We start from the raw sequence: 21,413 nt of genomic DNA, 5'->3' as shown, positions 1-21,413 counted from the left end.
TATGAATTTTCTAGATGAAAAGAACTCCCAATTTTACGAATTCCGGAAGACTCTTAGCGCGCGAATGGCAGAACTTACGCACAAGGAGTGGGGACGTCTACTAAGCAGGCCGAGCCGATTTCTGAAGAGGCAGAAAATGTTCTTTGGGAAAAGGGTCTCCTGGGCAACAGTAGAGGAGAATCTTTGCTAAATACTGTCTTTTTCTACAATTGCAAACTTTTTGGTCTGAGAGCTGTTGACGAACACAAAACATTATCTGTAGACCAGTTTGAGTTGGGTCAAGACCAAGACCAAAGGGCAAGTTTATAAATTTCACAGGAAGGGCAAATAAGACATACAAAGGTAAAATGATTTACTAATTTAAGCACAATACAAATTGTTAATCGGGTTTGTAAATGCACGGGGCGTAAAATGCTGAAAAAAAAAAAATAATTTCTATATCGATCTGTTAATTTACTTTTGACCTTATATAGAATTTATATTAATAATTACAAATACATAATTGCGAACAAAACTATTGATATAAGTAAATTGTGCAATGTTTATTAGAATAATTACAATTTGAATGTACAATGTCATTTTTTTAAGGTGGGATGTATCAAAGACATGTGAGCGCGAAATCAATAAGACATCACTTCCAGGGCGAAAAAGTATACAATATCTACAAAGAATATTTCAATCTGGTGGTGGTTAATTGAGAAAATAACAGATTTTACCGGCGACCATTGGCAAACGGAAAAACGGCGAAGCCCGTTTCAGTGTACAAACCAATGGAGTCAATTATCTACAATTATGAAAAATATGTGTGATAAAACCGGAATTCCCGGATTCTTTTCTAATCATTCGGGTAAGCGCACTTGCGCAACCGTTCTTTACCAAGCTGGAGTACCGGAACAGGAAATTATGGAACGTGCAGGCCACAGATCTATAGAGAGTGTCCGTAAATACAAGCGTCCAAGTGAGGAGATGCTACGTGATATTTCCAACGCACTGGAATCAGATGAACCGGTAGGCAAAAAGGCAAAAACCTTGGACGAAATTGAAAATCAAAAGCATGGAGATTGCGAGTGTAAAAACACATTTAACAATTGTCAAGTATATTTCAACCTTTGAAAAGGGTGTTCATTGTAAAAGTAGAGATGAGGTATTAATTTTTCATTTCATTTTATACAGTGGATAATTTCTCCCCTGACAGAAAAGGCGGACTACAAATGTATGTGAATTCTTTGTTAATTAATTTTGAGGAAAATGTACCTTTGCAAAGAATAGTAAAGTTAGAAATTTATGCAAATGATTTACGTCATGATTTTATTATAGCAGTTTTACCACGCCTATTGGGTATCAATGGTTATGTACAGATACCCACAGTTAAGATCAAAAGAAAATTACCGCTGCTATGGTATATATATATATATATATATATATATATATATATATATATATATATATATATATATATATATATATATATATATATATATATATATATATATATATTATCAACTTAGCCTTATGATACACGTGATTACTTTGACTTTTCTATCGTCAACTTTCCTTATTTATGTAGCAATATAGCAGCATTCACCTGCATATGGAGTTGATATCTTCCAGTTGGTTTAATACTTAAGGGCATGTTTTACGTACGAACAATTTCTAAAACTAGGCAATATTTGACAAATAAGCTGATGGTACAAATATATCAACAGTCTTGTTTAAATTCAACATTAGGCAAATTTTATGGTCGATAAAATTACCATTATTTTCACACTAATTGTCTATGGATCTTCCACTTTACCTGATCATGACAAGAAACACACGGCTGGTGTGAGCGGTCGAAAAGGGATACTTAATCCTCTATGGCTCCTGATCCAAACTTTGATGTTTTTAGAGGTCCGTGTTTACGCTGCTCCGAATTTGTATTATTCCTCCATGGCACCTGATCCCACCTCTGATGTTTAGAGGTCCGTGTTTGCTCTGCTCCTATTCTGTATTGTTTAATGGACTTTTGAGCTTGAATACTGTTCGTTATCTCCATATATTTCATTGATTAGCTTTACACAATTGTTTTTCAATGGGATATTTTGTATTCTTTATTTTTGCATATTTTTAGTAAATATGAGATGCATTTAAATACATGTATTTGTATTCTGATAAGACCCATTTAGTTTAAGATATGAAACTGAAACTGAAACCATTTGCAAGAACAAACATATTAATATTAGTACTTTCATGTTTTGTAATGTACTTACATTAGATGAAAGATAAAGTAAGAAATATGTTAGATGAACTAATTGTAAGGATATTTTAATATTCATATATGAGTTAAGAGACCCGTTTCTTGTTAAGTAGTTTGTTCTGTAATTATGTCGGTACTTTCTCTTTACTCCAAATAAAATACATCACGTCTCTTTTCATTTACTTTCAGCTGTACTTTTACAGAAGAATGTTGATCTATGTTCTGTTGACCATTGTAACTGGGATCGTGTTTGGTAAGAATTTAGATTGCTAAATTTATCAAACAGTTAGTAGAAAGACTTACATAAACAAAACCTTAACAAATTTTACAAATGTTTCAACAAAAATTCACTAACAAAACAAATAACTTGATGCAGAAAATGGAGACCAAAGGGTTATGTGAAAAATCTAATTGAATTCTAATACTTTTTTTATTAACTAAATGTAAGGATGCAGGAAAGGGGTCTCAATGTCCTAAGAAATAATAAAAAAAAAAAATAAACAGGGACAACTTGAGTGTCATGAGGCATTTTTCGTTGCTAGGCAGAAGCTTCTTTTTAACTATAAGGGGTATGATTTTGGAACATATGTTCTCCGAGAATATGTTCCTGTTCTAGTTGGTGCAAAACTTACCTTGATATTGTCATCAGACTTAACTTCAAGGTCATGACACGTCCCGTAGTGTTACACGTTACTTCCTTTTTGCAAAATATAACCTTCTTAAGATTCTGTATGTCAATGTTTTATGCAGTGAAAAGAATTTACAATTCTATTTCCCGTGACATTGTCTTTGTCCAACTACTTTTCGCTCAGATACAGACCGTCTCTTTTTCCATAACAAGGAAATAAATGATAAAAGGACCTTGGATTAGGGTAATGACACAACTATTTGTGGTAATGACCTATCTTTGTCTGTCAGATATAAAGTGTTCATGTTGCTTGCTCCAAAGTTTCCCAGCAAGGTTTTATTTTCAGAACATACGAAAAGAACAAACAGACGTACCTAAACAAATCCCTTTCCCGCCTTCTCCGATCCACCATCTTGGTAATTAGAAGTTGAATGATCTTAGCATATTTCGTTTTTAAATTTCTGTTCCAAATCTTCCTGATTCCAAGAACTCTTGATGAAATAATAGTACGTCTAGATCTTCCTGATAATATAGTCTCTGTAAAGTAAAAGTAAGCATTTACTTAAAACATAGATTCTGGTAAAACTCAAGGATGGAAAAAAATGAATACATCTGTGCTCGTTTTTGTGCTTAAATTAACTAAAAAGAAAAGTACTGAAGCACTTTTAGCAGAGGTCCTAAACAGAATTGCGCCTTTGTGGGGAGACAGAACCCCAAACTCAAGAAAATTAGAATGAGTATGACTCCATTTCAAATGTCAATTTCACCGCAATATCGAACGATAATTTTTGATGCAACAACTACAAAGAGTTCAATGAATGCAGTTGTTGCTACTAGGTTAATTAGCTATCTAAATTTCCTTTAAATTGTACCATTAAAAAGAATTAAATACCAATATTTTGACAGCCAATGCTTAATATATCTTTAATTGAATTAGTAAGGAAATCTAATCTGATGTTGAAACTGAAGTATCGAAAAGTTTTTCATTTGTTTTACTGACAGAAATATTTAGTTATTAACACATGTGTTATGATTCATCAAGAAAGCATATGATTGGTTGAGGGGTAAAAAATTAAGTAGATAGTGGAATTTCGGAATGGTTCCAGTAAACCAAGTATGAAGATTTTAAGTGTTTGAGATTTGTGTAATTAATTCTACGTACTAAAATAAATAAATCATTGTACGTTTCTGAGATATTGAGCAGTAAGTTATGAAAGCCCAGAAGGCTCATTCGAGATTCGAGTTTCGAAATACGAGATTCGAAATTCAAGTTCCAAACTAACCAATCAAAAGGCGGATTCAATATTTGATTACTCCCCTTTATTAAGTTTTTACTAACAAGAAATCACTGAATATATTTATAACAAATGAGTCATTTGCTTAAATAATAATGCAAGAAAAAATGTTATATATGTATCAAAACAAAATAAAAATGCATTTTGGGTTACGTTTTGAAAATATATATATATATAAAATCTTGTTTTCCTCATTAAACAAAATAATATACAATAAATACATATATGGAATATTATATGGTCTTATCGTTGAATTGCGAAATTAGTAGGTCGATAAATTATTTAATAAGCACATTGAGGAGGGAGAAAATTAATATTGATATGAAATACTAAGGATTGTCGTTACACTGCACAGTTATTTAATTAAGGATATATTTCATTACATTGAAGGGTGCATTTGTGCAGTTAGACTGATCTACTATTTGATATGGAATAAGATAAATTCCAGTCTGTATTGTATATAAAATTTTTAATTAATTCAAGTATTCAAAGCCTTAGACCAAGATAAGTAATTGAAAACTTAATTTTTATGTATTTCTGCTATTGGGAAACAGTGGTGTATATTCCATTCTGCTAATGTGTAGTCTAATGTAAAGTCACAGATTTCACCTAATTAAAGCGCACCATTGCCGAATTCCGGATAGGCAAGAAGGGAGTCGCCCCCTCTCAATAGAGGGGTCGGAGGTCGGAGGACCACTTTCTGCGATCTTGGAGACATCTATCATTGTCATTTTTCCAGTGAATATAATTATAAATCATTTAAACTTATTTTCATGATACAGAAATTAAAATCTTCATGACCACTTTTAATAAAATTGAGTAAATTTAAAATCCTTCAACTTCTTTACTGAATAATCTAAATATAATTTTTAAAATGTTTTATGTTTGACTTCCTCCTTACCCAAACATATTTCCCATTTCTATTCCCTGTCCTAATCGAAGACTCCTGTTGCTGTCATTTTTTAATAGTCTGATATCGACTTCAAGGTAACATTTCAATTTTAGATTTAACCAGCTATAAAAATCAAAAGTTTTGTATACTGTAAAAATTGGATACTACTACGATGCCTTTCAAGATTTCCTGTGTACACTAATTAGGCATACATGAACTAAGTAATTTTAATACGTACTCCTTTAGGCTATACGATTTTTTTTCAAAGTCCTAAAGGTGTATAGAGGGTCCATTGTTCTGTTAAAGTAATTAATTTTTTATCATTATTAAATACTTTTATATATTTTTTTTCTATGGCCATTACATCATGTATTGAAACTACGAGCGGTTTCCTTATACATATTTATCGAATATACAATTATTTCGCCCATGCATCGCAAGATTGACACTGAATGTTGATAACCGAATATTTGTCTACCGTTGTAATAAAATAAACAACATAGCCATAGGACTCTGGGCACGTGTCTCATCCCCCCCCCCCTACATTTCCCTTATATTTTTTACCACTTTAGAAAACATAGCAACTTTATGCCTGTGTCCTTTCAAAAATAACGTCTAATAACCGTGATAACCCTGTTGCTTTTTTTTTTGGGGGGGGGGGCTTTACAGTGATTTTCTTTTATTTCCTACGGGCCTGAACAAAGAGAAATCATTATCTTTATTAAGCATGTATATTTCAGTCATCCGTACTTAAGGGGCTGTCTCTTGGTTTCACAAACTTGGTCACTGGTCACTTTTTAATACCTTGTCACAAACTATGATATCCACTTTGAAACCCGTATTACTAATTATTATTAATCGCTAGTCACTTGTTTCATTGCACACTAATAATTCTCATCGACTACAATACGCCCCCCCCCCCCCCCTTTGCTCTTTGAATCCAATTAACAATATTTATTATTATGACATGACATCAAACCTGTAAACAAAGTAGATAATGCGATATAGATATTCTTGATATAAATTTTATTATAATATTTAAGAGGTTATGATATAAATTTAAGCATATTTTGCAGACCAAAAACCCATTATTTTTTTTCTAAGTTCGTTCTGATATATAACACTCTTTATTGCATTGTAATGTTATCAAATGACCTCTTCGGTTTGAATATATTCAACGATTTCTAGAAGGTCAAAACTTAGAAAAGGGGAGTAATTGAATCTTAAACCGCCTTTTGATTGGGTAGTTTGGATCTTGAATCTCGAAACTCGAATCTCGAATTTCGAATCTCGTATTTCGAAACTCGAATCTCGAATGAGCCTTCTGGGCTTTCGTAGTAAGTGCCAAAGAACGGGGCCTTGGTGACTTAGTACAGTGTGTTGTGGTACACATTTTAATAGAATATGAGATCATAATCTTTGTGTTAAAAAATGGCAGCTGGGTTTTTCTGGGTATATGTTTTCTGTAGTAAGCATAAAAAGGTATTCTTATATGGGTTTTTAAGTTATTTCCTATAAAAAAAAAAATTAACAGGGATTTTTGAAAGAATATCGTTACCTTAAATCTGCATTACCTGAGTATGTTTACATATTAACACAAATACTCATGGCCCTGCTGTTCTTGTAAAGAAAATCGTTTTGTTATTTATTGCAATTTAAAATTTTATTTCCAATTCTGAAATGCCTCAAATGGTCATGATTTGAACACACTTGCAATATTTATATAATCTTATTTAAAAAGTCCCTATAATAGTCCCACATTGCCCTAAACGGTCATAAGTGAACAAAATTAATTCAAAATATTGGCGGATGCTTATATATCAATATGATTAATCAATGCCTTGCAGATCTTAAAAAAAAAATCTTAAGATAATTCCTGTATATTTTTATATGTAATTTTGATCACCAATTCTCGCCCTAGCCTAGCCGTGAGGGCTACAGTTTAAATAATCTTAAATGATTTATCAGAAACCTTTCACATAAGTTTATTATTTTCCGATACCTAGGTCCCAATAAGCCTTGTTTCATAAACATTTATGAAAGCCCTTAAAGAATTAATAATACGTTGTAGAACATTACTTTTGTCAGTACACTTTCTCTATTTTTATAAGGTCAAGATCCTTGTTCTGATAAGGTATATAGTATGCTCCCTGATTTATCCAAACGAAGTCCGTCGTTTCTGGAAGATTCAGTCCCTCTTTGCGATAAATATCTCTACAAGAAATGGTATAGGGCTGGTGACTTCTATCAGATTCCAACGACTGCACCCGAACTCATATCCTGTGGAACACTGTACCCGTACTGGATGGACGGTAAAGCTCGTGTTTGTACTTGATTATAAAGAGTACATCATTTATTCTTTATGTTGATCAGTCTGTATTGCTTTGCACGTATTCTTTATACTTATTCTTAATATGCTATAATAGTTTTGAGGAAAAATAAAAGTTTTGGCTGCTAAGAAAAGTTAATGTGACCTGAGCCATTTTAACATAGAAGACGATAATACATTACAAATAAATCTGTTGATGCAATTTGTGAAGCTACATAAGCAAAAATCGTAAAATGTGTATATTTGTAGCAATTTACACGTATAACTTATAACATATTTTGAAGGTTCTCTGCCTGTAGGTGGAAGCCTGTCTACAGTCAAGATGTGTCGAGTTGGATTTGATTCAAACTGTGAGAAATCGCATAACATCCGTATGAAAAACTGCGGACTCTACTCTGACACCATTAGATGTTTGCAATGCTGCTTACTGTTTCGGTATGGTTACATTAATTCATGATTTCATATCTCATGTAAATTCTACTGAAACATTTTCCCTGCATATCCTTTCGTACGACGGAATCTCCGTTTTTACTCAAATAATAGTCGCCGAGAATCTATCTTCTTATACATAATCCAGAGACGATATTCTTTATTTATAGTGTTTTTATAAGTAATGTACACAATTCATAATAATTTGAATTAATCAATCCCCTATATATCTTGAAATTTTCATTGTCATCTATTTAGCCGCATTGTTACATTCCTCTAATGCATTTTTTTTTTCGTGTGTATAAGTGAGCCATGTATATTGATACGCATAGCATTCACAGAACTGAAACTGTAGTTAGTAAACTAAAACACAACGAATGATGACTGCACTTAATCCATAAGAAATTTTCGAAAAACTTTCGAAAGTAGCATTTTTCTTTTAATTGCAGGAATGGCCAACATCCAATCTGCAACTTTACGAAATTACATTAAATAAAAATATGTACTTACAAGTAGGAATTTGTTTTCATAGGCGGGGGTCATCAGGAATTCTGGAATCTCCATTCGATAATGAGGACGACCTTTTTTTATATACTGACTTTATACATAGTGAGAGCATGTTTGTCTATTTATCTCTATTCAACAGTAGTAGTCGTATATTTGGATTAATAAAGCAGTGTCAATAGGAGAATAATAGACGAACATTCCCTCATGGTTTAAAAGAGAAAAAAACTTACTTCCTATATTAGCTATCTGTGCTGCAATCAAGGGTTCTGACATGTTGAATATTATAATCTCCACGTGATTTCATGCATCAGGTAACATCACGTCACGTGACGTGTAAAGAAGCATGCTATATGCTAATTAGGACATTGTGTTATAACACGTTAAATTGTCATCATTGATGTCAAATCTGTACTTAAATAGACGTGACCAAATGTTTAATTTCATTTTAAAACCTTTGTAAATAGTGTACTTGTGCTATGCAAAAAGAGAAAGAAAGATAGGAAACGAGTTATAAAGTTTCTTTTTTAATCCATGACCATTGTTACGTATGCAAGTCTAATTTTAGATCCTTTCTATAATGCTTGCTTCACCTCTCATGCTTATATTTATCACCCTAAAGATTAATCAAGGGCAGATAAGACTAAATTCTATATATCTGAAAAGCAGCAAGGACGAAAAAGGTAGCATAATTTATTTTCATTGCATAACAGTCTTAAATCGATTTAAATTTGGTTTAAAATTGACAAATTTCTTTAATAAATAAACAAAAGTTAAATTAGATGAATGTATTAAAGCAACAGAAGTGACCGAAAAAGACCCAGAAATTCAGGGTTAAGTGCAGTCATCCTTCAAGTATTACAGAATAAAACCGTTTGGAGAGGTTTAATGTTTTTCACTTATCTTTCAGAACGGAGCACATCATGTATGTATAAGCTTTATTATCCGAGTTTAAGAAAAATAAAACAATAAAAGACACTTATGGAAATCTATCAGTCAATCAAACACTTTTCGATTTTTCATATGTTTTAATAAATATTCACAACTATTTTGAACTCTGCAGTGTTTTGTAGGTGTAGATGAAGTGCCCTCTGGTGTTTCAGTGGCCTATCACAATGTGTCTTGGAAGACTTTTGGAAAGAACAACTCAAAGTTCATAAAACACGAACCTACTGTTAACCTGATCTGCAGTTTTTTGCCACTAAGCAATAAAGTTTTTTTTTATGAGGTCACTTGGTATATTGACAACACAGAAGCATTACGGAATCAAACAGTTACAGTGGATGATATGAAGAACGCGATTCTTAGTGCGAAGGACATTCTCAACGCCAAAAAAAGGCAGGATCTATGGTTTGTATATATCTCTTCTTTTTAATTTTTTTAATTAGAATTAGAATTATATTGTTATCTAAATGATCCAAAAAGAATCTTATTGTTATGGGTCAGAACAATCGAAGGTGTTAGCTAAATTTACAATGAAATATTACAAAAAAGTGTTGCCTTCACCGCTGAATTCATTAAACCATCTATGACATGTAATGAACTGTAATAGAATATGTAATGTTACAAGTAAGATTCTGTATATGTATATGAGGCTGAGCTAACCATAAAACCTATTTACTATTCAACTTAAACACAAATCTATCAAATACTGTTGTAGAACTATCTACAAAACAAACGTTAACACCAGAAGTAAAGTTCTAGAGACTTTTTATATAACAGCACAGGAAACTACAATTCTAAAAATTACCATGTGGTTTTAAAACTCATGTGTATATCATGTGTGTATTGAACTTTTTTGTTCAACTGAAGTCATTTATAAAAAATACATTTTGTAACAATTAAATGTACAACGCAACATAATCCCCTGACGAGAATCGGTATAAAATATAAAATAACTCAGATCGCAATTTTACTTTGTATTTTTTCAAAATATGTTTTACAACCTTAAATCTGTTGCAAACAGTCAAAATTGCAAATTTTTTTTTTTTTAGAAATTTAATGAATTGATTTTGATAATGTATATTCTAGAATGTTCTGCATGTTACTTTAATGAATTATGAAGAATTCTCTAAAATATATCAGAATGTAATGACCTAGAATTGTCCAGAAGTTTCTATTTCTAGATGTTTCCTTCATAGTATATATAAGTAACAAAGTTTTTGTGATCATCGAAGAGTATTTGTTACTGGAGAATATGTAAGAAAATGCACATGTGCTTGTGGACAGGACCCCGTTTCGAACAACACCCCAAGTCCAAGGATATTTTTATTTATCTTCTTTCATAAAGTTTGCTTCTAACACTCATTTACAATGTATTCCATCTAAAAAAAATCCAAAAATAGCGTAGAATAAACTTTAAAAAAGAATCATGCCCGCTAGTTATCGTTTTCACATCACCTCCGTAATTTCTGCTTTGACGTTTCCAAATTTTGTGGCATTTTTTCACCTTTGAATATGAAAAGTCAGATTATAGTGGAATGCCTAGACATTTAAATAACACGATTAAAGACAAAAACATCTACCAAAAACAAGATATGATGACAAGTTTTGGTGACATGCAGTAGGTAAATGATATTTTAGGCCTGATACCCACGAGGGGTCGAATGTTAATAAAACGTTTATTCTACGTTTGAAATTTTTTCATATGGAATACATTGTAAATGTGTGGTAAGAAAATAATTTATGAAAGGAGACACGTCTTCTTCACGGCTCATATTCTTCTGTTTATTTATTGCAGATTCATTGTGTTGTTGGGGCGAAGCAAAAAGCAACAGGACATCCATGTAAATTTCAGTCTAGTGCTCCTTTCTTTGCTGGCATAAAAGTAGGTTACCCTTGTTCTCAAGTTTACTTTAGATTTGATTCTAATGTGTCCATATTATTTATTGTATACGGCTGAGAAATTTGATCTGAATGAAATAATAGGATGAAGGACACATGGTCACATGATTCTGTTTAACTACGTCATAGTTCCCGTTTATATAAGTGCAAAACGAGTAAACAATCAGTTCTTATATAAATTTTTGACATTTTATTTTATTTCAAATGTTTAAAATAGTAGAATCGGACTTAGATACGCTAATCAATTAATAAATACGATATACAGATTTTAAGCAAGGTTTGCCATTGACTTGTCAGTTCTTATTCAAAGAGGGCGAATTGATCTAAAGGCAAGTTGTCTTAGTGGCGAACCATCTAAAGCATTCTGGCGGAACCTGACGTAAGCTCGGTTTAACTTCGTTTATATATTTTCTGTGGACCTCAAGGTCCACGCAATAAAAAGTTATGATCATAGGGCATAACGTTTGTCAATCAATATCTCTAAAATAAGGTAAGAAACCTAAAGATATAACTGCTTTAAGATATGTGGGTACTAAATTAAAAAAATATACAAAATATGAAAAAATTGAATGACAAGTATTTTTTCAGCTTAAGGTCCTTTTTCCCCTTAAGGAGGGATTCTTGTCTGGTTTCTGACTTAGATGAAATATTCAAAGTATATTTGCTTATACACTGTATGTTTTAAATATTTAGATGTAAGAAATTTAAAAGATCATTTTTTTTTCTTCATCACAATTGTACAACTTTAAATAGAAATGGTAAACTGAGTTTGAAATCTAGCAGGGACTATATTTTTGGCGGAATGGCGGCGTATGAAAATATCTGCTTTTCTGCCTCTCAAAATAATTATAGAACAATGAATTTAATTATAATTTTTACACAATCAAAGACTTGGAAAATTTTTTAAATGTAAGTTAAATTAATAGTAAGGGACTAAAGTTTTAAAATATATCAAATAAATATGATTTTCCTAACAAACTACAATTATGTTAGCTTTTAAAAGCTTCCAATCTAAGTTCAGATTTGAGCCAAAAATCCGTAAAAAGTGTTTTTTCTCTCTTAATAAACGGTCAAAACTTTTTGTTTTTATATCATTTTTATCTTTATCTTTATGTGACAACTTTACCATATGTGAAAATAAGAAAAATTTAAATATAGGAAGCATATAAAAATAACAAATATCTTAAAATTTTAAGAAAAATAGAGAAAATTTGGATTAACAAATATCCATTTTAGTTATTAATAAATTATTTATGTCAATTTGGTGATATCATCTTTATGTGGTAATATCTCTTTATGCAAAAAGAAAAACATTTAAGAGCCCTCTATACACTGCACACTAGAGAGTTCTGATTTTGTGGTATTTTTATGCAAATAGAGTGATCTGCCCTTTGATCAAGAATAAAATAAATTGAAATGTACAATTTTTTACTTAATTTGTGATCAAATCAAGCATTCATAACACTTTAATAGGCCAAAATGAATAGATAAAACACTTCATTTGCAGATATTTTGCCCACTTAAGTAAACACAGTGATTTATGTTCATCAGTACTTCATTGTCTTTGAACATTTTTCCTGGGGGTAAATGCAAGGCACCCTATGTTGAAAATGTGATAGATAAGCTCAATACTTACACCTTTACACACTATAATTTTCTCAATGTCCAAAAAATATTTTCCTCTAGTGTATAGAGGGTCCTTAAGGTCAGACGACACGTTCCTCAAATATATAGTTTGCACACCTTGGTTTTATATAAAAAATAATTATTCATTTTTGTCATTCTCTTGTGATTTATAAATTGTTTTCAATATGTTTAAAAAGTAAATATTCCAAAAATTGTGACATTGGCAATTCAAAAGATTACCCATAAGGATTATATAAGAAATATCACCCTCTGGTATCTTGTCCAAATGCCTGGTAAGGTACCTCAATTTTTGGTGAGGAAACTTGTTTAGGAAGTTAAACTACAATGACAAAGTTATGGGAGAAATTATATATTTTCTAGGAACGTGTCGTCTGACCTTAATTCTGATTGCGTTAGCGCTTCATGATAAATATGCCGGCGTGAAGCGTTGTAGTTCATGTACCTCATGAATTTTCAAAAATTAAATTCTTTCTTATATTTACATTATTTGCTCATGAGTTACCACAAATTACACCATTCAACTGTCATTTTTAACGAGGTTCGCTCCTGAGCTTTTGAGCAGATTTATATCTTAACCTATATTTCAAAAATTCTGCTTAAAGTTTTAATTCTTACAATAATTTTGGATTCTACAATGCCAATTAAACTATATTCAGTTAAAACTCCAGGATTAAATTCCATACCAAAAGCATTAAGTGAGGAACTATATTTTGTGGCGGAAGGTTTTTTTTAGAAGAAAATGATCATTTTTTTCTCTTTCGAAGTATTTAAAGGATGTGAACTTTGGGTTCCTATTTTTACATGCAGTCTGCACACAGAGTTATTTTGTGCAGTGAACTGTTTTATACTGGTCTTAAATTATATAATAAATAAACTGTCATGAATTCTATCATTATATTTGATAAATATAGCAAATATATTGTGAAAATCAAGAAAAAAATATCCCTATTTTAAGCTTAAAATTAGCACTATTTTAGTTATACCTAAAAATTAATATCACAGACCCCCACTTTTTATTTTATTTTCTGAATATATAAGATACAATTAAACATTCTTCTTAAATTCAGTAAAATGTCATTACTTTCAAATGATATTTTTGCTTCTTAAATTTTTAATGGCAAAAAATGAATTTTTTTTAGTGCAAAAAGGTCAAATAATTGAACATGCGGAGTAATTTGAAATTTTTTTCGTTGTCACAAATTTTAATGTGTCTATTCAAAATGAAATAAGATTGTGTTTGTTCCCATAATCTATTTGAATAAAAAAAATATTGGAGGAAAACTTTTAAAAATTGATTTATGTGAAAGACATATTTACAGTGCAAAAAGGTCAAACTAAATGCTCTGTAGCACCAAAAGAAGTGCATTTACACCCATTTTTTGTTTTGATTTTTAACTAAGCTATGTGTATAAATTCTAAAAATATACTTGATAAAAAATTCTCATTACTTTTGATTGCAGGATCGAACCTCCTTAAAGCAAATCAGTTTGCACTATAGTTTTGACGTCAAGTTCGGTATTATGACGTAACCATGGAGATATTCATGCTCACCCATGGTAGTTCATGAGAAAATGAATTTGCAAAGAATCTTAAGGAAAAATATTAGAAAATGTAAATATTTCAAAATAAATCATACTGAGAGATATAAACATCATATGCAGGTAATGATGCTATATTGCTACATAAATAAAGGAAGGTGGCCATAGAAAAGTTTGAAATCATCACGTTTATCATAAAAGGATGACTGCACTTAACGCTAGGTTTTGGGTCTTTTTCGATCGCTTCTGTTGCTTTTATTTATTTTTTATTTATTCATTTTTTTTTTTTTTGCCTAATTTTACTTTTGTTGATTTGGAAGAAAATTCAAATGTTAAAAAAAATATTTGACTGTGATACAATAAACGCTTTTTATGTTTTTTTTTTTTGTCCTTACTTTTTTTTTTTTTTTACTAAATTAAGCGATTTTTGCTTACCTGCCCTTGATTGAAGATTGAAAAAATATCCATGAGAGATGGAGATAACATTGTCAGAATATGTCTTAAATTAGACTACAGTAATAACAATGCTAGTCATTTAAAAATATGTGATCACAGTCATTCTTTCACCATCTCCTTCTTTATTGTGTATGACACAAGTACACTATTTACAATGGTTTTAAGAATAATACCACGTTCATGTAAGTGCAGAAGAATTTAAATCAATACCTGACAACTTAACATGTTCGAACACATTGTCCTATCTAGCACATAACATGCTACCTTACACGTCACGTGATGGATTAGTATTCACAAAATTACATGAGGTAAGATATCACGCGGTGAATTATGATACTTAACATGAGAAAGCCCTTGCTTACAACAGAGGGAACGAATGTAAGATTTCCTCTTTTAAATCATGTTTGTCTATAACTGGTAATCTCCCTTTGATACAACTCAGCTAATTCAAATATCCAATTACTGCTAAATGGAGAACAATCGACAAACATGCGTTTACTATGTATAAAGTCAGTAAAAAAAGTGGGAGTCCTCATTATCGTATAGAGATCTAAGAAATCGTGTTCACTCCAGCCTTTGAAAACAGATTCGTACTTCGTAAATATTATTCACCGATTTACTGGCTATGAGGACAATAGCAAGTTTAACGTCCCCAAAGACAGCAACTATTTCCGGAGGCGCTGTCAAGAGGGACGATAAACTTGCTTTTGTCCGAATAGTCAGTAAATAGGTGTTTTATTATACTGAAACAGACTTTACTTGTGTAGTCACCATCCGGTTAAAGCCAGAAGAGTTTGGAGATGAAAAGCGAAGGAAACGGAATGCTGCCGGTAAATAGCTTGATGACTATTTCACCTTGGCAAATAGCACAAAAATTATTCCACGGTAGGGGCTGTTTAGAAAAAATAACATGTTTATTCGTCATATTTTTATATGGAAAAAAATTCACAGAGGTATAATAAATACTTTAATTTAATGTAATTAAGTAAAGTTGCAGATTGGATGTTAACCATTCCCCGGAATTAAAAGAAAAACGTTCTGAAATTTCATTTTGTTGCAAATGTCATATGTCCTTTTGTACAGCGATCCTTTTGTTGTAAGTTTGCCATAAATGTTCTTACTAGCAAATTATCCAAATATAAAACAGATGAGTGGGACTTTTGAGTGGCGTCTTTTATTTCAAGTTCAATGGGATGTATTGAATCAACATAGCAATTGAAATGAATATTGTTAATCGAAAAAACGTCGTCGATATATCTAAATGTCTCGAAATTACGAAATAAGGGCCACAGCAAGAGACTTCTTCTTTTCTTGTGGATGCTTTTTAATAAATTCTGCTTTATATGATTGCATTAGCAGCTCTGCTTATAACGGGGTTCAATTCATACCCATGTGATATCCAACAGATTGTTGGAAGACTTGATCTCCAAAAACCGCATAGACATTGCCAATAAGAAACTCAAGCATCTTTTTTGCATCAACTTCGGACTACTTTTGTGTACAATAGGAATGTTTTTAACAAAATGATTTTGTAAATGACAAATGACAAAGTAGGATATTTTTTTTATTGAAAAAGGAGCTGTCTATGATGTCAAGTAGCCTGGACTTCAATTTATTGTGGGTAGAGGTCCGTGTCTGCTCTACTCCAAATTTGTATTGTTTCAATGGACTTTTGAGATTAATTACTGTTCAGATCTTCATATTTCATTGTATAAAATGTTCAAAAGACGTACGATTTGATGCTAGTAAATTTAGTAAAATTCTGAGATTTCAAGTCTTCTAAGAGTTATTTGGAATATTTAGATATCCAAATCTGATTTACACCGCTTCTTGAATATATTTTGCTGTACAGAACTTCAAGTTTTCTCCTTCAATGCTGTTAATATTTTCGTAAGGAATTAAAAAAGAGGGATGGGAGAACATTCACTGAAACCCACCATGTTTGTCTGTTTCTAAAGATTTTTATGTAGTTTTGGAATTGATTATAGGCGTAGTAATTCCCATTTTATCTTTGGGGATATTAAAAATAATTAAAACTGACGTATAATTTTGAATCATTTCCTCCTAGTCATGAAAAAGGAAAAGATAAACAATGTTCGATCTTTTAAAAAAAACAAAAACTGAAAATAATATAAATCTGTTAATAGGGCAGAAAAACCCTAAAAATTGCAGAGGATGTATCAAGTGCCTAGGGTGAGAAATGGAACAATTACTATAAACCTGATTTCCACCTGCAGAATTAAATCAAAGTTCATATAAAATGCAATCAAAACTAGTTTTAATTGTAACGGGGACGGTTACAGATGTTCCCCAAACGCTCCCCAACTCCCTTTTGGTGTCTTATTCCTTGTAAGCTCCTTAAATAAAGCAATAAAGTATATTTTTCGTTTTACGCATTACTTGCGCGCGCACATTCATTTATGTGCATGATGACCATGTCATCTCATCCAAAGTATTAATACATCTTTATATTCTCAGTATCAAAACATTTCATCAGAAAATAGAAAACACAAAACACTTCCTTTAAGCTTAACTTAATGATGGCTTATACGTCCTTAATGATGGCTTAATGATCGTCTTTAAGTCACCATAAAGCACCTTTAAGCTATCTTTAAGTAATAAATACACAACCATTAAGTTACAATTAACCCATCTGTATGCTAAATAACTGACAATCTTTTTTACGTAACATTTAAGTTTATACATGTAACATTTTTTTAACATATCATCTTTAGTTTTAATTTTTTTATTTTTATCATAATGAGTACCAAAATAAATGTCTTTTTGCGTACAATCATAATTTATGATTTGTTATATGGTTGCGTTTAATTTTAAGTTTTGTAAAACTAATTGATCATCAAAATCTGTCACTGTACGTTTGTATAGTTTCCTGTTAGCTGACCGGGGACTGGTGGGGACACCTCATTAAGGTCTATTGTCTAAGAAGTCGATATACTGTACACTGTTTATTTTACCCTGCTTCCCAATGTGTATAAATCTGGTCGGATGTCATCTTTAATCTGATCGACTGTTCTTCCGAAAATTGATTTTGAAATAACAATCATTGAAGACCGACTATATTTTGATAAATTCTTACTTCTGCATTATTTTAAAAGAAAAAAAAATAATGCTTCTAAACCACGAATCAATTCAAATTATTCATGATGGAATTCAATGGTTGGCAATATAAACTTTACCTATAAATATTTTTAAATCATAAACATTTCTCTACCCAGAGAAATATTAAGAGACTTAGAGTTGTATATCTTTTTTCAGAAGAAAATGACTCTATATTACAATATTTCCTATTAATTCAGCAGCGGGACGTGGCTCTCTATACACGAAAGAAAAATACAACATGATATTTCGAAAATTAATATATGTTATGTGTTCATGGATAAAAATAATTTTAAAACAAGTATTTAAACAAACTAATTTTAGGTAGCGGAAATGTTCTCAGCCCAAGGGTACGTTTTGCTCATTTTCTCAATTAGTCCGTGAGGTTTAACAGGCAAACAGTTAAATATTGATGAACGATTCCATCAACTAATAGAAATTCATATCTATATTAAACAGTCATATTTTGTACTATCTAGTTTCTTTTGTAAAACAGGTGAAATTAGACTCTGTTTGTTGAATTCTTCTCTTAAAATGCACTCTGTCGATGGCATCAGTCATCCATTCACCCTTTCTCGCCTTGAAAAGAATGAAAAAAGTCTGTCTTATCACTAAAATGAACATGTTTTCGAAATGTTTGTAATTTGTCTACATCTTTAAGAAAATGGTTCATATTTAAGTATCACTCTAATATGGGGGATTATTTTTTCGGCTTAACCTTGCGTTTTAATACGTACTCTTCTGATCCCCAACTGTCAGCAAGATCGTAACCGTGCTTGATCACAGTCTGAAAATCTTGGACACAATCTGTCTTGATTTTCTCCTTCACTAATCTTAGTGCACTCCGGGCTACAATTTCGCATTTGTATTGTGCCTCTTGACTATCCATAGTGATTGATTGATTGATTGTTTATTGTTTTACGTCCCATTCGAGAATTTTTCACTCATATAGAGACGTCACCATATACCGGTGAAGGGCTTCAAATTTTGACCTTTACTCGGCACTCAGGGCCATTGAGCAGTGAGGGATCTTTATCGTGCCAACGCCTGCCGTGACACGGGGCCTCGGTTTTTAAGGTCTCATCCGAAAGACCCGCAACTTTCACTTCAAAGTGCCGAGCGCATGGCGAAGGAACAGTTGCTACCTATTTTTTATCGACTTAGGTCTGTCGCGGCCGAGATTCGAACTCACGACCTCCTGATCACGGCTATCCATAGTGAAGTGATAGATTAGGAAAAATGAAATGCTTTATTAAGGGAGGGCAGTCAATCAGTGTTAACGACCAATAATTTTTCAATGATCTTAAACAATGGTAAAAAACAACAAAATAATAAGACCAATGATTTGTGAAAAAGATTTTTTATAATTATATCTTGCTACGATGGCGCATGCTCAAACATCATCTTATCAATTGCGCAATCTTGCGTCATAAATCTATAATTGACCCATCCGCCATACATCTAAAAGGACAACTTCAAAATCGAACAGGTATATTTGCAGTCAAATTTCACATTGGCCACACGCACGAACAACGATTATAATAAGTATGGGGATTTGTGTTGGCAATATGTTTCATATTGTAGTTAAGAATAAAAGTTTTTCTTGACTGTGGTCACATCTAATATTTGAAATTTCTGTCAAAAATTCAGCATTTTTAAAACTGCTTTTATAAAATAATAGAGGTATTCTCAGGTAGTGTAGATTCAAGTTTGTTCTAGTCATTACCCCCTGGGAGTAGGACAGAGTCACAACAGGGGGTCAAACTTTACCATAGGAATATATAGGAAATATCTTTAAAAATCTTCTTCTCAAGAACAGCTAAGCCATTATTAGACGTATTAATACAGAAGTATTCTCAAGTAGTATAGATTCAATTTTGTTCAAATCATGATCCTGGGGGTAGGGCGGGGCCACAACAGTGGGTCAAGGTTTACATAGGAATATATCGTTGTAATGCTTAAAGGGCATTCGAGTAACACGCATTGAAGACCTTAAAGAGTGGAATGACCTGAAAATTCGTGGAATGGACTACCCTAGGGTATACAGGTATAAGGCAAAGCTTTGAGAAAGTCAGGCATTCAGAAGGTAGCTGAAGAAATTGGATGATAAATCAGCAATGAAGAAATTAAGCTAAGGCATTCTATCCTAATATCAAAAAATTCAATGAAATTGAATACATAACAGTAGCCCTTTTCACAAAAAATCTTAAGTTTTTGCATAGGATTTTAACTTAAGAATCTCTTACGACAAATCTTAAGTGCGTTTCACGAACGCATTCGTAGCAGATTGAACTTAAGATTTTACTTACGACAGACTTCATCCCTAGCAACGACTTCAATATGCTTTATTATCCTTAAATCAATGGGTGAAAATAAAAATTTATAACTTAGTTTTCAACTTATGTCAGCATAACAAATAATATCGAATGCAATCGTTTGTGAAGCAGGGAAGTTTAAAATCTGACGTCACAATCACAAGTCTGACGTAAAAGTAGGTCATACGAAAATCTTAAGTGAAACTTCAATCGTAAATATTTTGTAGTGTATTTCATTTAATTTTTCGACATTGATTGTGATAAAAATATAAAATATTAATGGAAGTTGCTTAAAAAAGTTCAATTTAATGTGTATTTTGGTTTTGGTGGTTATATTTTTACAATTAAATCTGTTTTAAAATACTTAGGAGAGGATTGGGGCTCTCGTAAAGTTACGACCGATTTTGCACTTAAGAATTTCTTAAGAATTTTTGTGAAAACGATTTTTATCATACGTTTTCACTTAAGATAAAAATATGTCGTAAGATTTTCTGTGAAAAGATCCACAGATCTGTAGCCTTTTTCACAAAAAATCATAAGTTTTTGCATAGGATTTTAACTTAAGAATTTCTTACGACAAATCTTAAGTGCGTTTCACGAACGCATTCGTAGCAGATTGAACTTAAGATTTTACTTACGACAGATTTCATCCCTAGCAACGACTTCAATTTTCTTTATAATCCTTAAATAAGTGGGTGAAAATAAAAATAAAACTTAGTTTTCAACATTTGTCAGCATAACAAACATTATTGAAAACAAATATCGAATGCAATCGTTTGTGAAGCAAGGAAGTTTAAAATCTGACGTCACAATCACAAGTCTGACGTAGAAGAAGATCATACGAAAATCTTAAGTGAAAATTACATCGTAAATATTTTGTAGTGTATTTCATTTAATTTTTCGACAATGATTGTAAAAAAAATATATAATATTATTGGAAGTTGCTTTGAAAAGTTCAATTTAACGTGTATTTTGTTTTTTGCGGTTATATTTTTATAATAAAATCGGTTTTAAAATACTTAGGAGAGGGTTGGGGATCTCGTAAAGTTACGACAGATTTTGCACTTACGAATATCTTACGACTTTTTGTGAAAACGATTTTTATCATAAGTTTTCACTTAAGATAGAAATATGTTGTAAGATTTTTTGTGAAAATGTCCACTGTAGGTGTTGAATACTCAGT

The 21,413-nt window shown here is 31.6% G+C and overlaps 1 protein-coding gene across 1 annotated transcript; it reads left to right on the top strand.

Moving 5' to 3' along the window:
- The first annotated feature begins 2,404 nt into the window (after positions 1 to 2,404).
- On the top strand, positions 2,405 to 11,142 carry LOC133185791 (oncoprotein-induced transcript 3 protein-like). The gene is made up of 6 exons (XM_061321085.1): positions 2,405 to 2,489; positions 7,163 to 7,363; positions 7,665 to 7,815; positions 9,224 to 9,238; positions 9,387 to 9,663; positions 11,054 to 11,142. The coding sequence occupies exons 1-5, from the start codon at positions 2,444 to 2,446 to the stop codon at positions 9,394 to 9,396; spliced, it is 423 nt and encodes a 140-aa protein (XP_061177069.1). The 5' UTR covers positions 2,405 to 2,443; the 3' UTR covers positions 9,397 to 9,663; positions 11,054 to 11,142.
- The last annotated feature ends 10,271 nt before the right edge of the window (positions 11,143 to 21,413 follow it).

The sequence above is a fragment of the Saccostrea echinata genome, unplaced genomic scaffold, assembly GCF_033153115.1.
Source record: "Saccostrea echinata isolate AGI-Se365-2 ecotype Australia unplaced genomic scaffold, CSIRO_AGI_Sech_v1 ptg000012l, whole genome shotgun sequence".
Classification (NCBI taxonomy): domain Eukaryota; kingdom Metazoa; phylum Mollusca; class Bivalvia; order Ostreida; family Ostreidae; genus Saccostrea; species Saccostrea echinata.
This window is presented reverse-complemented; position numbering and strand designations above follow the sequence as displayed.